Source organism: Larus michahellis, chromosome 4 (assembly GCF_964199755.1).
Source record: "Larus michahellis chromosome 4, bLarMic1.1, whole genome shotgun sequence".
Lineage (NCBI taxonomy): Eukaryota > Metazoa > Chordata > Aves > Charadriiformes > Laridae > Larus > Larus michahellis.
The window spans coordinates 49,428,414-49,450,616 of NC_133899.1; the positions used below are offsets into that span (position 1 = coordinate 49,428,414).

Genomic DNA, 22,203 nt, shown 5'->3' on the forward strand with positions numbered 1-22,203 from the left:
GGCCGCTGTCGCTCTTCTGAAGCCCGATGGGGGCCGCCGCGGCCTCCGTGGGGAGAGCCCGCTCCCCCTCCGGCGGTTCTCCGGCCTGCCCCGGGCAGGCGGCCCGCGTTGGCGAGTTTCGGGGGCTCTTTGCGGCGGTGCCGGTGCTTTTGCAGGAGGGCGGCGCTCGGCGGGGCGGTTTGGCCCTGAGGAGGGAGGTTGGGGGAGCGGGGCTCGGCTGCCGGCGGTCGGTCACCCCTCGGGTAGCGGGGGAAAAGGCCCGAAGGGCTGGGCAACTTTTTCTGTGGAGCTTTCGCGGGCCGGGAGAGCCGCTGGGGAGAGCAGCGTGTCAGGTCCCTGCCTCCCGGTGAGCCCCTCGGGGCAGGCGGGCTCCCGGGGTGAGATGAGCGGGGCGGGGGGGCTCTTAATGCGTGTTTAATGCTCCCTCCTCAGTCCTAGCGACCGAGCTGGGGGAGCTCTGTTGGTGGGAAACTACTTCGAGTTAGAAGCCCGTGGGTTTAGCGAGGGGAAGTATTTATTTGTCATGAGGGCATCTCCCGGGATTGGAAATGCGATGCCTGGCATCAGTTTAACCGTGTCAGGCCTGCAAGAGGGCGGCTTCCTCTTTGCAGGGGGCTGCTTTCAAAGACTTACCTTTTGGTTTAGCGGGTCTTGATGATGTAAATGGTACATCAAATGGTAAATAAAGACATTGTGAGTGAAGTGTGTTATGGCTTGTATGGCAGTGCTTGTTCTGGGGAGAAGTTCGGCGGTTAAATATGCTGAATCCTACATGTCTGATGTAATTTATGTGCTGGACCTTTGGAGTTTTTAATATAGAAGCTGTTGCTATGTTGCAATAAAAAGCCTTCACAAACACTCAGAAAGTTTAGCAGTTTGGAGCTTCAGAACAATCAAATTGGAGGCTCTGTTAGACAAATACACTGGAGCAAAGCATGCCCTGATGTTGAACTTGTGTGCCTCTAGAGTCTTTAAAGCTGCCAACATCCCACCACTAGTATATTAGTTCGGTAGTTTCTTCAGAGCTTCAAAATAGGAGGAGTTGGACTAGCTCTAGCATAGCTCAGGCAACCAGAGTGATGGTGGCAGGAATAACTGCATGGTTCTCATCTGTTCCATCCACTGGAAGCATGCATTTGCAGTTCTACCTGAGTAGTAGGTGCTTTCTCCTCCACTGAGCTGTTTCCAGCAACTATAACAGCAGGGATACATATGTGCAAGGATGAAGATTAGGTAGCAGGGAAGCAGTGTTTTTATGGTGTGATTTTAGGATGATAGCGTAGCAAGTGGGGCCCCTCTGTAGGTTAAATTTTTGACAGCTTTCCTTGGCGATCTAGGCTTGGTGAATCAAAGGAGTAGGAGCCTTTCTAATATAGTATCTTGGAAAACAGAATGAGGGTAGAAAGAAAGAAGGAAAATTGCTTCGAATAAAAATAGTGGTAAATATGCTAAGATATCCAGTGAGAGGTAATCTGGGTTGAAGGACTACCTAGAGAAAGTTGTGAGAGAAACCCTGGAAAAGATTGTAGAAAACATCAGGAGCTTCCTGAAAAGAACTGTTAATTGTACAAATGTGCTCTGTTGGTGTTGCATGCCTTCTTCAGAGAGAGGTTTGTAAAATGCCATTATTAATGGAAGGTTTCTTTGTTGGTAGGTAGCCTAGGCCATCACTTTCTGCGGATTTTATGCTCTCATTTGAGGTACTGAATTGTGATCCGTTTGCCATGGGGATAATCTTCCAGTTGTGAAACTAATGCAAACCAATCTAGTAGTGACTTCCCAAGACTGTGGAAGTTGGTGTGACTCTTTCTACTGACAGCTAAGGTTCATCAGCCCCAGAGCAACATTTTTAAGAATAAATTGTGTGTCATGGACTACAAAGACAGTAATGCAGCTTCAGAAATGTTTATTTTATACTACTGCTTCTGTCATCTGAACAAGCTATGAACAGCAGATGATGAGACTATTTGAGAGCCATTTAGTTCTTTGTGCTGGTGTGTCTTGCCTTTGAAAGTGCTTCCTTTGGAGAACAGCTTTACTTAGTTTGACAAACTTTGAGCCTGATGCCTGCTGTGTGTCTATCCAAAGCTTTACGTGCATTCTGTGGTATGTAGGGACAGTGAAAGGGAATTGAACAGCTGATTAAATATTATCAGCCATGACATTGTGGTGATGCCTAAAGTATTTCCTTTTTAAAGTGTATAATTGCAAATATATCTTTTGTTTGGATGAAAGAGCTGCTCTCTAGTGGCATTTGGCTTTTTGGGTTAATGCTACACAATGGAGTTAGGGTAGTTTTGAATTATTACACAATCCAAATAAAACAGACCTGGACATGACTCTGAAAATAATTTCTCGTAGGTCGTTTATACCAAGAAAGTAATGGTAGTGGTATTTACTACTTAAAGCTTGTTATCCTCAAAATCCTTTTGTGGCATCTGGTTGTATTAAAATTGTGTGTGTGTGTATATGTACTAATGAAACATAAGTAGACCTTTGTTTCTCAGTCAGTGGGGATAATTTTACTGGGATGTGCTCAAATATCACAAAGAAGGTGCATATGCCCTGTCCTGGATTGGTAAAACTAACTATGATGTTTTGAAATAAACATGTGGTTTCTTATACCAGGAGCTCTTGTCGTTGGCCAAACGGAAACGCAGTGACTCTGAAGAGAAGGAGCCACCTGTGAGCAAACCTACAGCATCTTCAGACTCTGAGACGTCGGACAGTGATGATGAGGTGAGTTTGTCATGTTATCGGTGAACTTACTGTGGGTTATTTGTCTGATTGTACCTAAGCAGTGAAAGTGTATTTATCATAGAGTATTTTTAGCCTGCTGATTTCATGAAATTGGACTTGCCATCAGTACAACTGATGGAGACCCATTAAGCCCAGAGGAAGTGAACTCAGAAATACTTCTTTTCTTGTAATTGATGTGCTTTGAATTGTAACTGCATACAAAATAGTCTGAATGTCTATAGAAAAGGTGACTGCCTGTTTAATCCCATGTTCATGTGGTCTGGTGATCTCCCTGCTTAAAACTAGTGTTTTTCCTGTGTAATGCTTATGGCTGAAGTAGCAGTGAAGCTGCTAAAGCTGGACTCTGAATTCAAGGGAGAGGTTTTCAGCTTTAAAAGAGAGCTTCCTTCCTCAGAGAGGAGAGGGTCAAGGCAGGTGGTACTATTTTACAGGTGGTAAAACTGTTCTATTTATTTAGTTTGATACTTCAAGAACTCTGCTGTGAACTAGATTGTCTGGTCATTTGAACATGCAACAGGCTGTTTTTATTGGCATTTTTGAAGAAAGTGAGGCAAGGAAGAGTTTAGATTTACTTTATTCTACGGTTTTGTCAATTCCTTGTTTAGCAGCACTTGTCTGCCAAATCTGGTTTTGTTATTTGTTCTTGCTACTACATTCTAGAGCTGGTTAAAAGTCTCTGCTTTCATCTATAAATGAAAATTGAAATCAACTTACTAAACCAGAGGAACTGACAAACAGGTCATACAGGTATTTGAATAAAACAACTTTCTTGAAGGCTTACAGATGTCTTTTGCAAGCTTTCCTGTAGTGAGATCTTTTATTCCATTAATTCTTAAAAATTTAACAGGGAGCTGTGTGGGGTAGATTATTTTTTTTCCCCCTGAAACTACAGGAAGGATTATTCATTGTGAGAACTTGAAGACCAATAGGGTAGGCCAGTGATAAACTATTAAACATTTGGTAGTGTAGCACAGTTCTTCCAATAAGTATAAAGAGTGTGTAGTTCAGTGTTCTTTCTGAGGTGTTTTTGAAATAAATATACTTGGAATTCTGCTTCAATCAATCCTTTTCTTAAAAAAGAAAAAAAAGTGACCCTTGTATCTAATATATGCGTAAGAAATAAAGAGAGAGAAAATTATGAACAGACTAGATATTAGATTTGATATTGGGTGACCACTGTGTGTGTTCAGATCTGCTGGCGCACAGATTATTTATTCTAAGCTCTGTGGAGATGAGCTTGTCTGGAAAAGTAGACTTAGGTATGGAGAGCATGTCAATGATAGTCTTTTGTGTTTATCTCTGAAAACAGACAGAATAAATAATATTATTCAAATCCTTTTTTTAGCTTGCGTAACTGCAAGTTCGTTCTACCTTTCCACTGTATGTAGAATGCGACAACGTATCTCTTCATGAATGCACTAGTATCTCTGTTGGCATCATGTGCATTTGATGTTCTTTCTAATCTGTGTATGGGTTCTAATTGATACCTGTTCTTTCTGACCTCCATGCAGCAAAAGGAAGAGATTTAGAGAAGAGGTAATTAGGCCACTTGCTTCTATTCCTGTGCCTGAATTATGCATTCTGAACTGCTGCTTGTCACAGCAGGGTGAGACAGGCTGGGTTATGACAGTTCTGCTTCTTCCAGTCGTTCAGTTGTGTGCACCCCTAGGCTTGACTACACTACTCCTGCCGAACAATGTTGGTTTTAATCGGTGTTCTTGTGGTTGGTTTGAAGTTTGCTCAACCTTGGGGGTCTAAAAGTTGAAATTCTTACTGGACTTCCTGCAAGACGATGACCTTGAGGCAAAAGCATGGAAACTGTTGCCCTGGGCAAAAGTGCTTAATCATGCCCATTTGCTTCCATGCAGGTTTTGTAGTGTGTGTGTCCTTTGTGGTTCCTGGCAAGCGCTAAATGTTCCAGGATTGTCACTATGTTGCATGTACAGAAAAGGAGCCTAAATCTCTGCTTTGGGGGCTAATGCTGCATTCTGCATTTTTTTAAAGGGGCAAAAGTTTGTGCGGCATAGGGGAGATAAAGTGCATTTTGGAATTATAGAGTAACAGCATGTACAAATCATGCTACATCTATACAGTGGTGCCCAAGTGATTTCAGTAGCTCTTTAATGTTATATTTATGTGTCTCGGTGAGAATGTGCTTGTGTAAAGCACTTAGCCACATCAGGTGGTCATGGTGCAGGTGCTGGGTTCTCTAACACTTTAAGCACCTCTGTGGTCTGAATCAAATTACCTAGCCAAGGCACTGAAGGTGAGTTGCAGCCAATGAAATAGGAGGGATGCTCTGAACCATCTTCTGATGGAATTGACTATGAACTGTTGTTCAGAGAACTGATAAATAGCAACAACTGCAGGGCTTTGCAGTAAGAAGTACCACCTTCGCAGAGAGGTATATTAAGCCGGACTCACATGTGGAGGCAGATGGTCCCTTTATCTGTGGGGCAACACGTGGCCATGACTACTCAAGAGCTCAAACTGTTGTTAGCCTGCTGCATGTAACCTTTTGGTGTTAGCTAAGTTACTACTGGGGCTACTGTGCTAGAGGTATATGTGTCCACAAGGTACCCTTGTTGTTTATTGAAGGTGTTGTGTGGATGTTGTTCCTCAGTTGCAGTATGGTAATTTTGGGTTCTTACTCTTCCTTTTATACTGGCAACACTGGTCACAGTAAGAGAATTCTTCCTGTTATGTAGTGAAGCCTGGATGACTTCTGCAACAACTTCACTAACATCAGTGTAGATTAGACAGAAAGCTGCAATTCCGTAGGAGCTCCTGTTTGTTTCTTTTAAAAACTTTGTTGTTAGCAATGCTGGTGTAATCCTCCTGCACTCATTCTGATGTCGTGAGGGGTTTGGTTGTGCCTTTTAACAGCTCTAGGGTGATAGCAGAAGATACTTTCAGGACAAGAAAAGTTACATCATGAATGCTTGGTTGTATTGGGTTTGCATGGCAAGGTTTTGGTAGCGAGGTGGCTACAGGGGTGGCTTATGTGAGAAGCTGCTAGAAGCTTCCCCTGTGTCTGGTAGAGCCAATGCCAGCCAGCTCCAAGACGGACCTGCCACTGGCCAAGGCCAAGCCAGTCAGTGATGGTGGTAGCACCTCTGTGATCACATATTTAAGAAGGGGAAAAAACCCAAACTGGGCAACTGCAGCCGAAGACAGGAGTGAGAATATGTGAGAGCAAAAATTCTGCAGACACCAAGTTCGGTGAAGAAGGAGGGGGAAGAGGTGCTCCAGGTGCTGGAGCAGAGATTCCCCTGCAGCCTGTGGTGAAGACCACGGTGAGAAAGGCTGTCCCTCTGCAGCCCATGGAGGCTAACGGTGGAGCAGATATTAACCTGCAGCCCATGGAAGATCCCATGCAGGAGCAGGTGGATGCCTGAAGGAGGCTGTGACGCTGTGAGAAGCCTGCGCTGGAGCGGGATCCTGGCAGGACCTGTGACTCTGTTGAGAGAGGAGCCTATGCTGGGGCAGGTTTTCTGGCATGACTTGTGACTTCATGGGGGACTCATGCTGTAGCAATTAGTGAAGAACTGTAGCCTGTGGGAAGGACTCATGTTGGAGAAGTTTGTGGAGGCCTGTCTCCCGTGGGAGGGACCCCAGACAGGAGCAGGGGAAGAGTATGAGGAGTCCTCTCCCTGAGGAGGAAGGAGTGGCAGAAATAACGTGTGATTCCCCATTCCTGTCCCCCTGCACTACTCGGGGAAAACCGGGAGTAAAGTTAAGCCTGGGAAGAAGAGGGGAGTGGGGGGAAGGTGTTTTAAGATTTGGTTTTACTTCTCATTACCCTACTCTGATTTGATTGGTAATAAATTAAATTAATTTCCCCAAGTCGAGTCTGGTTTGCCTGTGATGGTAATTGCTGAGTGATCTCCCTGTCCTTATCTCGACCCACAAACTTTTCATTATATTTTTCTCTCCCCTGTCGAGCTGAGGAGGGGAGTGGTAGAGCAGCTTTGGTGGGTGCCTGGTGTCCAGCCGTGGTCAACCCACCACATTGGTACTAGTCTGGAGTTTGGTGAGGAATATCTGTTTATGCCTTTATTTGCAAATGTGCAGATTCAGTAGGAAACTACATAGCTGAAGATCTTGTCAAGAGGTATGGGACAGAGGAAGAGGTAAGCAATGGTCGTGCAGCCAGCGAGGAAATCAGTCTCAAATAACAGTCGGCCTAGGAGGCTTTATGCCCCTATTATGAGGAAAGAACTTGAAAGTTTGGATCTATTTAACTACGCTTCAAGTTAGAGCACTCTAGTAAACCATGGATTAGCAGAAAACTGCATGTGCTCCTTCTGTTTTGGGGGTGTCTTTTGTGGATTTATAGAGATTATGATGCTAAACGTCTTCCTTTTCTGTGTGCTTTTATTTCGTAATACTGCTTAATTAGACCTTGAAGAATGAGTGGGTTCTCCAGTCCTGAGAGGCCTTTGCGATACATTTTTTTCAAGCTTAGGAAATTTGAAACAGCCTATGCCTTAATCTTCTTATACACAGTTTTATAGGCTGTGTGCTTTGTAACTTTGACTTTCTTGGAGGCAGTTTCCTTCAGCTGTTAATAGGTGCAATAGTAAAGCACGTAAGGAAGAGAGGTGCTGTTACTTCCCCCACACCAAACAAAGTGCAAGTGCAAATCTGAATAGCGTATGCTAATTGTATGGAGGCTACCATGTCCAAAGAAGTAATGTGAACCAGCTGTGGACAAAATAGGTACAAAATAGGTACAAAATTTGGTCTGCAAGTAGCTTCTTTAAATTGCAGACTAGCATGGGGATAACTTCTGGGGACTTAGTTTATATGGTATGAGAATCTTCAGGAGCTCTGAAATGGAGCAGGTTGCTCCAGAAATAGACTCATGAAGGTATTGAGATTGAATATGTGATTTTATTAATTTTTTTTCCCACTGAATTAACTTTTTCTTTGTACCCAGGGAGCAGTTTTTTGCTGAGAACAGTCCAGTCATAAAGCACTGTCTAATATCTAGAGAAGTCATTAAGCCTTTGTTAGTCCAGATGGCTGGTGATGCTAGAGACTTGCAAGGCACTTGTTGACCAAGTGTTTTATGGCTGTTGCTGTCTCTAGCTGTTTGGCCCAGGCTTCTGAAATAAAAACACTGCAAGTTTTCACAGCCAGTAGCATCCCGAAACTTGTTTTGATTATGGAGAGTGCTTCTTCATTGGCATTTGGTATCTATCTACCATCTCAATGTTGTCACTCAGCAGTTCTTGCCATTTTTCAACACGCAGACCCCTCAAAATACTTCTAGAACAAATGTTAACTTGCAGCTTAAACTGAATTTGAACCTACTATAGGTAGACTTTTTTTTTTCATAGTTACCTTTCTGTGAGCTTCTTTGAGCAGTATTCAGACTGTAATGGTGGATCAGATGTATCTGGTGATGTTTTCACCCATGAAGCCTTCTTTCATCCTCTTCCTGGTAAAATCTTATCTGTGGCTTCAGAAGGCGTTTCCTTTACTTGGTTATCTCCTTTCCATTTTTGATGTTGACCCCTTGAATTGCGTCTTTGTGTCTAAAATGGTCCTTTTAAGCTTTCTACTTGCTGGGCTGTTGTCACTGTGAAGGTGTTTGAGGCCTCGGAATGCCCAGTACAGACCCCGAAAGACAAGAAAAGTAACGTGGGCTTTTTATTTACTATTTAGTTTTAACAGTAGTGGTAGAGAGCATTTTCCTTCTTGTAGCTCTTGGAGTACTGCCTCCAGAGTTCTGCCAGCTTTCAGAAACCCTGAAGACAGTAAATGCTGCCTTATCTTCATATCTGTGCTGCCTGCTGTTGTCTTCAGACAGGCTGAAACTGCAGTTTGATGACTTGCCTGGAGGACTGCCTTTGTTTTCCCGGTATGAATGAATGAACGGATGGAAGTTTGTAAGCTGGGCTAATGTTATGTACCTTGATGCTCTTAGGCTGTCACTTTATCATGGCCTGTAAGTTTATCTGGCCTAGGAAAGGAACACAGACCTGTTTTGCTTTGTTGTTGTGGCTTTTAATTTGCCTTTTGCTTATAAACGCTGCATCCAGGAGGGAAGGATATGACAAGGACAAGTTGGTGTCAGCCTAACCAATAGCTAGGACCATGCAGCTGCTCACTTGCTCCCAATTGAGATGGGGGAGAGAATAGGAAAAGTAAGGAAAAAACTTGTGGGTTGAGATAAAGACAGTTTAATAAGTAAAGCAAAACAAGGAATTCACTCGCTACTTCCCATTGGCAGGCAGGCGTTCAGCCATCTCCAGGAAAGGAGGACTTCATCATGTGTAACAGTTACTTGGGAAGATAAATGCCATAATTCCAAATGCCCCCCCTGCCCTTTCTCCTTCTTCCCCCGGATTTATATACACTACACTGAGCATGACATCACATGGCATGGAATATCACTTTAGTCAGTTGGGGTCAGTTGTCCCGGCTGTGTCCCTTCCCAACTTCTTGTGCACCCCAGCCTACTGGCTGGCAGAGCAGCATGAGGAGCAGAAAAAGTCTTGACTGCTTAGCAACAACCAAAATCATCAGTGTGCTACCAACGCTATCCTCATCCCAAATCCAAAACACAGCACTATACCAGCTGCCAGCAAGAAAGTCAGCCCCATCCCAGATGAAACGAAGGCAGCTGTTAACCTTGGTTGTGCTTCTCTGTCTGGTTTGATGTAAAAAAAAAAAAAAAAAAAAAAAAACAAAAACCCAAACAAAAAAAAACCCACACAACCCCAAACCCATCCACCCTACCAAAAAAAAAGGCAGGGAGAATACCTACATACAAAATAAAGTCTCAGTGGATTATGTGTTTATTCACTATTTTGTTCTATTCACACAGTACCTATCTGAGCAGCAGGAATAAGACAATTCTACTGCATTCTACGATGTCAGACCTCACTCTTTATTTTTTTCTCTCCTCGATCTCATTTCATCTCCCTAGTGGAAATATGTTCCAGATTTGCTGGCCTATAAATGATTTTCTTCAGTCATCTTGTGTAGTTGCTTTTGTAGAAGCTGACTTCTAAATCTGGCTGATTTCTAATATGTTCGGGTTTTTTATTAGTATTCGTGGTCCACTCTGGGTACTGTGACTTAACTTGGACTTCTTGGGGGAAATATGCAAGTGATTAGCACTGTGAAACTTTGAAGCAAGAGGCAAAATTGAAATGCTCTTCTGGCTGCCTCCTGTGAATGAACCATAAAGCTCTGTTGTCCGATAGTACTAAATAATAGGCAGAAAGCAATATTGCAGCACATGTGCATGGGTTTATTAACTTGCTATGTCTGGAACCATGGAGGGTTCCAGATGGTGGCTGAGGAGGCAGCAGCGAACAGAGGAGGCGTTATAGTCATGTAAAGCATGTGAGAAGCGTTGACTGGCTGTGCCTGACTGGAACGTGGAAGAGGGAACCTGGGGAAGCTGTGAGAGGACAGAGTTTTTGAAAATATGGTTATTGTTTGCTGTTTGAGATGCATGGAGGTAAGGGAAACAGAGCAAACAAATGCTTTTGACTATAAATGGGTGCGCATTTTTACTTGATGTTACATGCAAACATGTTGTTGTCTTTCTGATCTCTGCTGGTGTGCTAGAGCATGAGGAAGGGGCTCAAGGCTGTGGTTTGGACTGCAAGTTGACATGCAGCTCATGGCTTTCCAGTATTGTCTTCCCCCCAGCCCCCACCCTGCTAATCCTTGCTATGCCTTCCTCTGCTGTAAGAAGAAACTTGATGCTGGTTAGTCTCTCTCTGAACACTACAGACTTGGTCATTCAGCGTCCAATTGACAACTGATGGTCCTTGATCCTGCAGAGCAATCTGTGTGCCTAAAAGAGCCTCACACTGACTACATCCTGGTTTAGATGATTTATTTGTCCTTGAGGGTTGCTTGAACTCTTGTCTTATCCTGTAGTGGCACCAGGAATGACGAGACATTCATGAGAGACTGGGGTAGCTGAATAACCCCTGAAGCACCTGAGTTAGATGAGGAAGAATTTGGCTTTGTGGCAGCACTGAAACTGGGAGGTGACAACCAGTTATTGTGACTTAAAAGATGTAGAGGTCACTTGCATAAATAAAAGAGAGATGAAGTGTAAACTCCACTGTGAAATGGAAACAAAAGCAAAATTTCCTGGATTAGGACAGAATATTTCTATTACGTGGTTTTTGTTCAAGAGGTTGTCACACAGCTTTCTCTTCAATCACATCTTTCTGGACCCGGGTTCTCTCCACAATTCTGCTTGTGAATCAGAGGCTGAGAATAGTGATCTGACGTGTGTATCTACAGCTATTAAACATTTTACTAACCACTGCAGTCCTGCTGGTTTTATCTGATCCTAGCTTCTTTCATCTCAGCGTGACCTCTCAAGGTCTTGATATAAGTGTGGGGTGTACTGTGGCTTTCTCTGTGCTTCTTTCTTGCTATACAACGTGCTGACACAAGGTATAATTCGGAGTTGGAACACTGAAAAGAAGTGGCAGAGGTCTGGGAAGGAAGCACCTCTGCATCCCTGGTTCAGAGGGCTTGTCTCCTCCCTGCTAAATGCTCAGTTTCACTTTCTCATTGTTGTGTGTTCACTGGTATGCTGGCAGTAGGTGAGCTCTTGAAGAAATAGCAAAAATGCGCTTTTCTGTAATACCTAGGAGGTGATTCCTTAACATTGAGGTTCGAGCAGATTCAGGCAACGTACAAGCTTGTTCTTAACTGATTTACATGGGCATAGTTCACCAGGAATATTATTAGACAGCAGTATTGTAACACTGAACAATTTAAACTTTAATGTGGAAGCCAAGAAAGACTTGAGTACAAGCTCAGGCTGATGCTTTCTGTGCAGTTTCTCACCAATCCTATGGACCATAACCGACTGGGGTAACTGCATAGGGTATGGATTGCAATTGGAGGCTCACCACTAGGTAGCTGTACTTTCATCTCAGAAAAGAAAACTTCTGCCTGGCCTTTGACAGATACTTTTGAATACACAGCTGGTGCTTAAAGAAGGTGATGAAGCAGGTGGTAATATGGAAGGTACAAAGCTGGATGTGAGAGTAATCAAAACCTAGGAAATTCTGAAGATATTAGTAGATCAGGTAGTAGCTTCTAACTGCTTGGTTGAGTTTCATGTACAGTATTTGAACATAGAGGTTCTTTGAAGATGGTGCCTAATCAGGTAGAAGCCATCAAATTTGATGGAATGATTACTGACTGCAGAGATCGGCTTGATTCATGCCCCAGGACGGGGTGAATGGGTGAGAAGCCTGAAGTTTGTGTGCACCTGAGGTCAAATCTAAAGATTACTTTTTTTTTCCAGTTCGAGTAGTTTTTAGCATGTGATCTCAGTTATGCAAAAGAACATTTGCTCATTCGAATTAGGAATTTATTTTTTTAGTAGGCCTCGTGCTTGAGCAGATGGTGATGTGTGTGAAAGATGAGTAATGTACAGGTATGAAGAGGATAACAGGATAACAGTCTAAAAAAAAAAAAATAAGAAGAAACTGTCTTATCCCTGAAGGTCTTGTGCCTGGAGAATTTCTAGGAGAGGCAGTGAAGTGCAAAATGGTGTAAAGCTTTAAAATAATACATAGGCAATCCTTACTGGTTCTGTTCCCTTCTGGCTTTACCCAGGTAGTTGGGACAATGCAAAAATTCTAATAAGAAATCACACTGTAAGGTAAATATTAGTTCTTGTCCTGAGACTTTGGAATATAAAGTTGCTACCCGTGTGTGTGGTGGTATAAGTCCTGTACTTGGAAAGTGCAGTTTAAGTTAATTGAAGGTACGATAGAAAATTAAAATTAAGACTTGACATTTGATTTCTTTCTTTTTTTTTCCCCTGACTTCTGTCATTCTGATTTGATTTCGACTTGTGTACATAGACACAGGCAGTGGCGCTACTGTCTTTGAGTGCACTATTGGTTTGTCGTATAAAAATACTGATGCTGTGTGCTCTTGATAAAACTGAGATTTTGGAAAGACTGTAATTTATAACTGGTGTGCCTTCATGAAATCTAAAATCTGCTCTTGAACAAACTAGTTTTGGAAACACATCTGTTGTTTCTGTTTAATAGTAGTAAACTGAAGCTAATCTTTACAAGTGCAGTTGGACACTTGTTATTTATTTTCCTAGAAAAATGTTTTCAGTACCTCTTTTCTCCTGGAGGATGCTGCAGACTGAAGTCCTCGTTGTTTTTAAAAGGAGTGTCCTACCAACTGTTGGCTTGCACTGATAGCTGATTTATTTTTTTTTTTTAAAGAAAAAACCTCAAATAACCACACAACACCCCACCTCCCCAACCCCAAAAAACCTTGTAAAATGCTTTAATTTGATAAGTTTCCTATTGGTGGCTTTTTTTTTCCCTTGTATGATTGATTTGTTGCTGTCAGGTATTGGACTGTTTCTCAGTCACTTTTACTCCAGTGTTTTTGGGGAGGGAGAAGAGAGTGATGTTCGTGTCTCATGATCCCTTTCTTGGTTCTTTCCTTGCAGTGGACTGTTGGAGGTTCTAAAAACAAAAAAAAGGGAAAAGCGGGTAAGGCAGAGAAGAAAGGAGCCATGAAGAAACAGACGAATAAAGCTGCCTCTTCAGGCAGCTCAGATAAAGACAGCTCGGCTGAGAGCTCAGCACCTGAAGAGGGTAAGATAACACATGTGCATCTACTTACAGTGTAATTCCAAGTGAAGTTACCTCTTTGTGCACACCGAAGAGTAATGTTAAATGATGATGTTAAAGACTACCTTCAAAGAGTTTTCTTTGTGTTACTGGCAGTCTTGATGACTCTTAAACTTGCCATGGCTTGAAGTGCTTATAATTCAGTATAGCATTGCTGTAAGCACTCCATTATGAACACAACACTAAATAATGTTTCAACTAAAGAATGTATGACATATTTCATTACTTGACTTTCTCCTAGAAAATTATTTTCTTCCTTCTAGCATGTCCCATCTGTAGTGTGGGTAGCATTTTCTTTTGTTCCCATTGATGGTTTTTTTCCCTTCACAAACTTCGCGTGATGAAAAAAGGTGGAGAGATGTATAAGGGAGTATAGTGTTGCATGGTGCAAATAAGAGCTTATATTGCATGCATTTGCCCTGAATTGGAATTCTTTCACATTTATACTGACATGGAAGAAGGAAAATCATTACTATAACTCTGTCAGAATTTTTTTATGTGAATATTGAATCTGTTCCAAGGCTGGGCAAACTTCCTGTGTTCTTTCCTGTTTTCATCATGCCCATGAAGGCTTGCAGGTGGTTAGCTGCAATTTCAGTTGATAATAAAAAAACAAAGTTAAGAAAGAACATGAAGGAGCCTACAGTTTTAAGTATACTAAGCACAGCAGAGGCAGACCGAAGCATGAAGTGACTGAACCTGTATATATCAGTGCTTACAAATTAAGGTTTTTCACAGTGTAAGTTTGGAAAGCTGGAAGTTTCCAGAAATACTGAGACCAGAATGAAAGAAATAATCCTAATGTCTACTTTTGTGATTAGGTGTAATGTAGTTGATTAGATGAGATAATCACAGCACTTGGACTTGGATCAAGTTTAAAGGTGGTGTTATCCAATATTATTGGGGAGTCAGCTGTTCCCTAAGCCCACGTGTAACTGGGAGGCTTGTTACAGTAAATGGAGCTAGCATCACAGCCTTGCCAGTCCTGAAGGTAGTGTGTTTCAACTTTACCTTGTGATGTAGCAGTTCATAGTGTTGCAGTCTTCAAATGATGAATTTTGGGTTCTTCAGGCTGCAATAATGAGGAGCATTGGTGGTGGTTAATAGTGGCATTTGAGGTCCGCACAGACGCTTACAAAGTTACGGATGTACAAGGAACTTCTCAGGCATAGAATTCTAGCCTTAAGACCCTAACACACTAACCAAAAGGTCTCCTACAATTTGCTTGTTCTACTAAGAATTTTTACTTATAACCCAATTTATCTTTCAGTATAGTACCACTCATTTTATCATTTTTTAACATGCATATCTTGCAGTAATAAAGTATTTCCTTCTGGGTTTAGTTTTTATGATATATATGCTTTTAGTATAGTGGAAGATGAGTGTAAAAATTCATTCTTGATACCCTTTGCTAACATATGAAGCGGTTGGGCTTTGCCCCAGTTGAATCTCACTGCCTTGTATTTTTGTTTTAGGAGAAGTCTCTGACTCAGAAAGCAACAGCTCCTCATCTAGTTCAGATTCAGATTCCTCATCTGAAGATGAGGAATTCCATGATGGTTACGGAGAAGATCTTATGGGTGATGAAGAAGACCGAGCTCGACTGGAACAAATGACAGAAAAGGAGAGAGAGCAGGAGTTGTTTAACCGGATAGAGAAGAGAGAAGTGCTAAAGAGAAGGTGAATTTTATATCTGTTAATATTTGGTATCAAATTCATACAGGCTGTATGGAGGGTATGCTGACTCTCTTCTCGTGTTTGGGGTCCAAGCATCAGCACTATAAAGTGAATTAAACTTCATTGTAGACTTTTTGCTTAAACTCTCCTTGTAGCTAGTTGAGGAGCACACAGCAGGAATTCTGTGTGTTCTTGTAAAAGTCAGTTTCTGAAAGTTTTTCAGCTGTTGAATACACGTGGTTCTGTCAGCTACTGCTATCATATTACTGCTTCGCACACTACATGACAGACAGTCAGAAGGGCTGCTTTATATTCTGTCATTTCTGTATTAGCTGTCACATGCTGATACTTTGGAAAAAGGCAAACAAAGTATAAGGTGCCTATGAGCTTCTGGAATTTTTCAGAAAACAGTGGTGAAGCACAGAGCAGCGTTAGGGTTGCCTCTGTGGGTGTGAAGCTGGTTGGGGACCTAACAGAAGAAGGAGATATTGAAATAATGAGGAGCGGTGTTGGATATGTAATTTTCAAGGGATCGTTTGTAGATTTCTACCTTAGGTGGTGTTTGTTATTGTAACACTGTCCTGTCAGGCAGCTTCCTTGTAGTAAAGGTGTTTTACTTCCCATGTGTCTAACAGAAAATATTTTGCACTTGTGGGGCAAGTTTTCTCCAATTTCTTTCCTCTTCAGTGACTTCTCTCTTTTCTCGCTTGCTGAGAAATTTCTCTAGAGGACTGACATCTGTTGAGTAAATCACGTCAATACAAGCTACTGTCAGACTGTCCATTTGTCCAAGCCATAGTTAGAGCACTGCCTTGTCTGTCTGTGGTTTTAATACTACTTTCAATGTCTAGTCTGCTGCTCTTTTCAAAGGGATCAGAATGAGTGAAAGATTGGATTTAGATCAGGTAGAAGGACACCATATTCTTTAATTTCATTCACTGTTCCATGGTAACTGAATGTCTTTCTTTTAGAATGAACGCTGGAGAATACTTGATACAAACAAGCTAAACAGTCTAAGCTTGAGTAACTAATTTAATCTTAAACGAGTTTGTCCTGTTCTATGTAAAGAAGTTGGCAGGTAGAACTAAAGGGGCGGTGGAAGGGGAAGTTACTTAATTTTATGGTAAATTGAATCTTTCAAAATGCTGCCTGGTTCTTTGTATGTGCGTTGTGCTGTGAGTTCATTTGGATTACAGCAGACATCACATGTGGTACAATGCCTGTGCCCTGTGTGTTACGCTTCATGTTAAAGGCATAAAGGGTGACGAGCTCATCTGGCACTTCAGTTTCTTGTCTACGTAATCCAGGTGTAAAGGACTGAAGAAGAATGGACTGTGTAATATGCATGTGGATAACACTTTTTGAATTTAAGTTATTGGAAGTTAAGTATTTATTTTTCTTCTGTTTGTCCGTATGCAATGACCAGTCCATGGTGCAGTGGAAGTTCAGTCACAGGACAGTTCCAGCGAATTACTACTTTTCTGAATACACTGTCTGAAATTAAGATTTCGGGGTGACATGTTTTGTGAAAGTAGAAATGGAAGTGCCTAAATTGGACTGCAGAAATTGACTGAGTCTGATTGGAATGTAGCTGCTGGAGGAGCACTCACTGTGACTTCTTTGCAGTTGTTTTTATATAGGCCGGTGCCGGAAGGTCAAGTTTTAAGCACGAAAAAGTTAGCATGATAGTGGCTTTAAACAACCAAGTTTTTAGCTGTTGAGATTCAAATGATGTGAAATAGCCAATTGTTTTTAGAGTTGGAGGCATCATACCATGGTCACTACATTGGCAAAAAGGAAGATGGAGTAAGGACAGATTTCTGGGGAGTAGCCATTACTATGCCATTTCCTCAGCCCTTTAGGTTAGTTGTCTGTAAGCCTGCACTTTTCTATGCTCAGCTTTTCTTCACTTTATTTTTCTTGGGGAAGGGAGGGAATGGGAATGGGGAGCAGGATAGCACTAGAGGGTTATCCTTCTGGGGCAAATAGTGGAAGTCTTCCTTACAGCCTACCAACAACTTAAGCTGAGATAGCATCTTAGTGGTACTTTGCTCACCAGGGAGAGAGCATTCTTTCATACTTTTTTTTTTCAATATCTGCTACTAGATTTGAAATCAAGAAGAAACTAAAAACGGCAAAAAAGAAAGAAAAGAAAGAGAAAAAGAAAAAGCAAGAGGAAGAGCAGGAGAAGAAAAAACTCACACAGATCCAGGAATCACAGGTAGGAAATTAAACTGTCCTTAGTAACAAACCCTTTTCCTTTGGCAATAGGAGATAGGATGCTGCCTCTGTGCCCCTAACGTTTTCCCTTAATGTTAAACAGCGTGGTAAGCAGGTCAGAATTCAGTTCATTTATGTGCTCAGTCTATCTTTAGCCTTTCCAGTTCATTTTAAAGAAGTTAGCATCTTTTAGCATCTTTGGCCTGCTGAGGTGTGCATTGGTAACTACTTTTAATGAAAAATGTGAAGTTGCAGCTATGTCTAGAGTTGCTGTGATAGTCCTCCCATGTGAGAACAGGAAAGCAACCTTTTGCAGTTCCTTTAGCCAAACTTCTGTCATTCAGTCTGAAACATTACGTAGGCAGTCTTCCTTGCAAGTGAAAGTTTGAGAGAGCAGGCCAGAAATTGCTCAGCTGTTGTCTTAATTATTTCGCATGCACATACAATGAAAAGAATACTTAGTTTCTACTGGTAGGGGGGTGTCAAGAAAAAGCTTGAATGCTAGGAGGAGCAGAAGTAGTTCTATATTTTTTGTCACCTTCAGTAGGAAGAGGATAATACCAGGTTTTGGGGTGAAGCCTCTGTAACTGAACTGTAGTTTCAAATGGCTGAAGTTGGTTGTAGTTTCAAATGGTGAAGATCCTGCCCTTAACTATTTGTAGAGTCTGGATAGATAGGCTCCCAGAACGGGGTGGGATTCATGTTGCCTGACTTTAGCCATCTAAGAACTAGTTGATTGTTTGCACTTCTTGTTGCTTCTGTCCTTGTGCAATGGAGGAGCTGGCAATTCACCCCATGTTATTTTCTTGTGAAATAAATGTTTAACACTTAAATCAAATTAGGTGAGATGAGTTTTCCCTTAGGCACATGTTAAGTGGAGTGAATCTCATCTCCCTACCCGTCTCAACTCCATGTCTCTATATACTTATAACGTGTAGACGTATATGTATATATAAAAGGATCTTATGCGGTGTTCTTTTACAGTGCCTTCAAGATATTACTTTGACTTGCTTCGAATGACTGCCTCTTATGCTTATTATAGAAGCTGCTTTCTGTACTGCCTGGTATTCCTGATATACCTATTAGAAATAGAAAATATTACAAGGCTTACAACATTTAAGATTTGGATCCGTATTGCAGGCTTTACACACAACTTTATTTCTGCTTTAAGTATTTTTTATCATTACTCTCCTTTTTGCCACTGAATGAGAATTTGGCCTTGCAGAAGGAGAAGTAAATGAGAATATTCATCCAATTTTTCCTCTTTACTTGTTAGTTGCAGAATTACTTCCATTTTGTTTCTCTAGTCCTTTTCTAACTTTGAAGGAGGAGTTTTGAGACTAAAACTTGGTGGCAGAAATGTTGAAGTGTAAGTATTATTTTTCATATGAAGTAGAAAAAAGAAATATGCTTCAGATTGATTTCCTTCTCCCTAGCCTATGTAAAAATGAACTTGAAAAAACTGATTTCGAAATGGAGTTAGTAGTTTCTGTTTGAAAAGTTTTCAAAGTGTGCAAACAATCTTTGTTTTAATGCATTTCAGTTTATGAATTGCACTTGGATTTGAGGGACTTTCTGTACATGTTTTTAGGTCATGTCACATAATAAAGAGCGGCGATCAAAGCGGGATGAGAAGCTAGACAAGAAATCTCAGGCAATGGAGGAGCTAAAAGCAGAAAGAGAAAAAAGGAAGAACAGAACAGGTATGAAAGCATTCTGCAATTACTACAATTTTTTTGAGGCGTTATTACAGCCTTTTGAAAGTGCTACTCCTGTTTGTAATTAATGCAACAGTCCTATACGTTGAGTGAATGAGTTCCATCTCTGTGTTTTCCTTGGTGTTTTGCCCAACATGACCACCGAGAGGTATTATTTGGCACCACTGATGCTTTATTTGCCTCCCCAGCCCCTCTCTGGGATGATCTGGAAACAAAGCAAACTTTCATCACAGTCCTTTGAATGGCACTTAGTAGTGTTAAGTTTGTGTATTTAAATTGGTCACTTAGATTCTGTTATTTAATCTCTTAACAGTCCAAACTGTATTTATTTCACTTGTGCTACCCTGTCTACATTTGCTCCTTTCTTCACTGGCACATCATCTTGTCTGTCTTGCCACAGACTTTGATGTAACCCCTTCTGTTACTCTACTGGGTTTTATTGTGCTCGTCCTCTCCAAACATGAGATTTATTTTTTTTCCTTGCAAAATAACAATGAGTTGTCTCACCATAATAGTTCTATCTTTTATATCCAGTTGTTATGCCCATCTTGTATTGCTACATGCAGTCAAGTTGGGTGACTGTAGTAAAACCGAGATTTTAAGATGCTTTTCAATACTTCTGTGTCTTTCTTTTAATATATACAATGGAGTGCTTAGCTTACTAGTGGATTTGAACATGTGGCACTTGTATCTAGTGTAAAATTAACAGCTGTCTGCCTCTCTTTTTTTTTTTTAAAGTATGGTTTCAACTCTAAAAGGAAGCTTTCATAAAAAATTTACAGCTTGCTTTTCCTTGTTCTCTCTCCTCCCCCCCAGCTGAATTGCTTGCAAAAAAACAGCCATTAAAAACTAGTGAAGTATATTCTGATGATGAAGAGGAGGAAGAGGATGATAAGTCTAGTGAGAAAAGTGATCGTTCATCCAGATCCTCATCCTCTGATGAAGAGGAAGAGTAAGTAGTAACACTGGATTATGATTACTTGTAAGTGCGTGTTCAAAACCAGAGATCCACTTTATGTGGACACATGCTGGTTTAGAGGATTGTTGGGGGTCAGTTCAGTGTCTCTAAAATAGTTTTGTCTCTAGGCACACTTGTGTTGCTGAGATTTGAGTTCTTGGCTTCTATATCATGTGCGTGAGACTGATTTACTTTGGACAGGTTTGCAACTTCAGTTCTCTGCTGTTACCTTTAGCCCCGTTTACACTGTTGTTTACAGATTTGTTTAGTCTTACAGTTCAGCTGCTGCGGAACTGTGGCATATTAGCAGGGCAGAGATAAGTGCTAGCTTATCTTAAAGCATTGGCCTGTATGCTGCCTTGGTGTGTGAGTCTTTCACTTTGTGGTAACAGGGCAGTGGGTAACAAGTAATTTTGCATTAAGCCTTTCTCATGAATGCTAAATACACATATCTAAAATCAAATAGTGCATGATGAATCATTCCTTTTACTAGTAATTTGACTAGTTAGCACTGATACTGCACTGTCCTCAGGACCCCTTTTTTGGTGACTATGTCTCTACTTTTTATCTTTATTTCTTCTTACCTTTCCCAAATCAGGAAAGAAGAAATTCCTCCTAAGTCCCAGCCAGTGTCATTGCCTGAAGAACTGAACCGAGTACGGTTATCACGACACAAGCTGGAACGCTGGTGTCATATGCCCTTCTTTGCCAAGACAGTCACTGGCTGCTTTGTCCGTATAGGCATTGGAAATCACAACAGCAAACCTGTTTATCGGGTGAGTTTAGTTCCAAGGGATTTAGTTCTTTTTATAATGCTGTAGATAACATTTGCAGCTTAGCAATTCTCAGGTACCTAGGATTGTTTGAGTGATTAATATAAAAAGACTGCTTATAACCAAAAACTGTAATTGCCACCAAAGAAGTGGAGGAGACTGCTTTAAAAATAAATCAGTCTATAGGACAGGCTAGATGAAGAGGTCTATTTAGTGAGAGAGAGGGAGCAGTAATAAAGCCAGTTCTTCCAGCTTTAGTTCATGCTGTCTTGTCTCATCATTTGTATTGCAAACTAGAGTTCAGGACTCTGCTCTGACCAAGTAAGGACGAGTAACATTCACCCCTTATTTCTGGGAATGTTCCCAAGTTATTGTGTGGTCTCAGTTCTTTTTTTACAAAGTGTTTCTAGTACATCAGTGTGCCTCAGAAGAGAGGTGACTGAGAGCACAGTTTAGTTTTTCTGTTTCATTGCTCTAACTGCACAATCATAGGATATAATATTATCTAAAACTGCATTTAAAAAGGTCACCAGGCGGGCTGTGTTTTGTATGTGAGCTGCACCAGTGAATTTCTTTTGGGACGTATATTAACCAAAACCAGTGTTAGTTGAAAAGGAAATAGGAAAAGTAGGGAAGTATTTGGTGAGGAAGGCAGAACTGAGAAGACAGAAAAATTGTATCAAGCATTCAGAAGGTATAATTTGTCAACTCAAAGATGATGCATGAAGCAGCTAATTCAGTACCTGATAATGTACACTGAAGAGTCTTGCTTTCCTTGATCTGGTTAGAATTGTTAGTTAGATTAAGCTTTTTGATCTCTAGTTGAAAGGCTTGAATATGCCAGGTATATTTCAGGAACACAAAAAACCAAACCTTCTTGCATACTTCCTCTTGTGTATTTTTACGCTGTGAATATAGGTTGCTGAAATAACTGGTGTGGTAGAGACTGCAAAGGTTTACCAGCTTGGTGGTACCCGGACCAACAAAGGACTACAGTTACGGTAAGATCATAGATTTGTAGAATGGTTAGAGTTGGAAGGGACCTTAAAGATCAACTAGTTCCACCCCCCACCCCACCATGGGTAGGGACACCTCCCACTAGACCAGGTTGCTCAAAGCCCCATCCGGACTGGTCTTGAACATTTCCATGGAAGGGGCACCTACAACTTCTCTGGGCAGCCTGTTCCGGTGTCTCACCACCCTCACAGTAAAGAATTTCTTCCTAATATCTAATCTAGATCTCCCCTCTTTCAGTTTAAAACCGTTACCCCTCGTCCTATCACTCCACTCCCTGATAGAGTCCCTCCCCATCTTTCCTGTAGGCCCCCTTCAGGTACTGGAAGGCTGCTATAAGGTCTCCCAGGAGCCTTCTCTTCTCCAGGCTGAACAACCCCAACTCTCTCAGCCTGTCTTCATAGGAGAGGTGCTCCAGC

At 41.5% G+C, this 22,203-nt stretch overlaps 1 protein-coding gene across 1 annotated transcript in view; it reads left to right on the forward strand.

Annotated features, from left to right (window-relative positions):
- Window positions 1–22,203, forward strand: part of RTF1 (RTF1 homolog, Paf1/RNA polymerase II complex component) — a 33,692-nt gene that overhangs the window by 377 nt on the left and 11,112 nt on the right. The window contains exons 2-9 of the mRNA XM_074584596.1: window positions 2,629–2,739; window positions 13,241–13,388; window positions 14,900–15,104; window positions 17,208–17,322; window positions 18,913–19,024; window positions 19,856–19,991; window positions 20,596–20,773; window positions 21,689–21,771. Of these exons, the coding sequence (XP_074440697.1) occupies window positions 2,629–2,739; window positions 13,241–13,388; window positions 14,900–15,104; window positions 17,208–17,322; window positions 18,913–19,024; window positions 19,856–19,991; window positions 20,596–20,773; window positions 21,689–21,771 (1,088 nt within the window). The remainder of the gene's footprint in view (window positions 1–2,628; window positions 2,740–13,240; window positions 13,389–14,899; window positions 15,105–17,207; window positions 17,323–18,912; window positions 19,025–19,855; window positions 19,992–20,595; window positions 20,774–21,688; window positions 21,772–22,203) is intronic.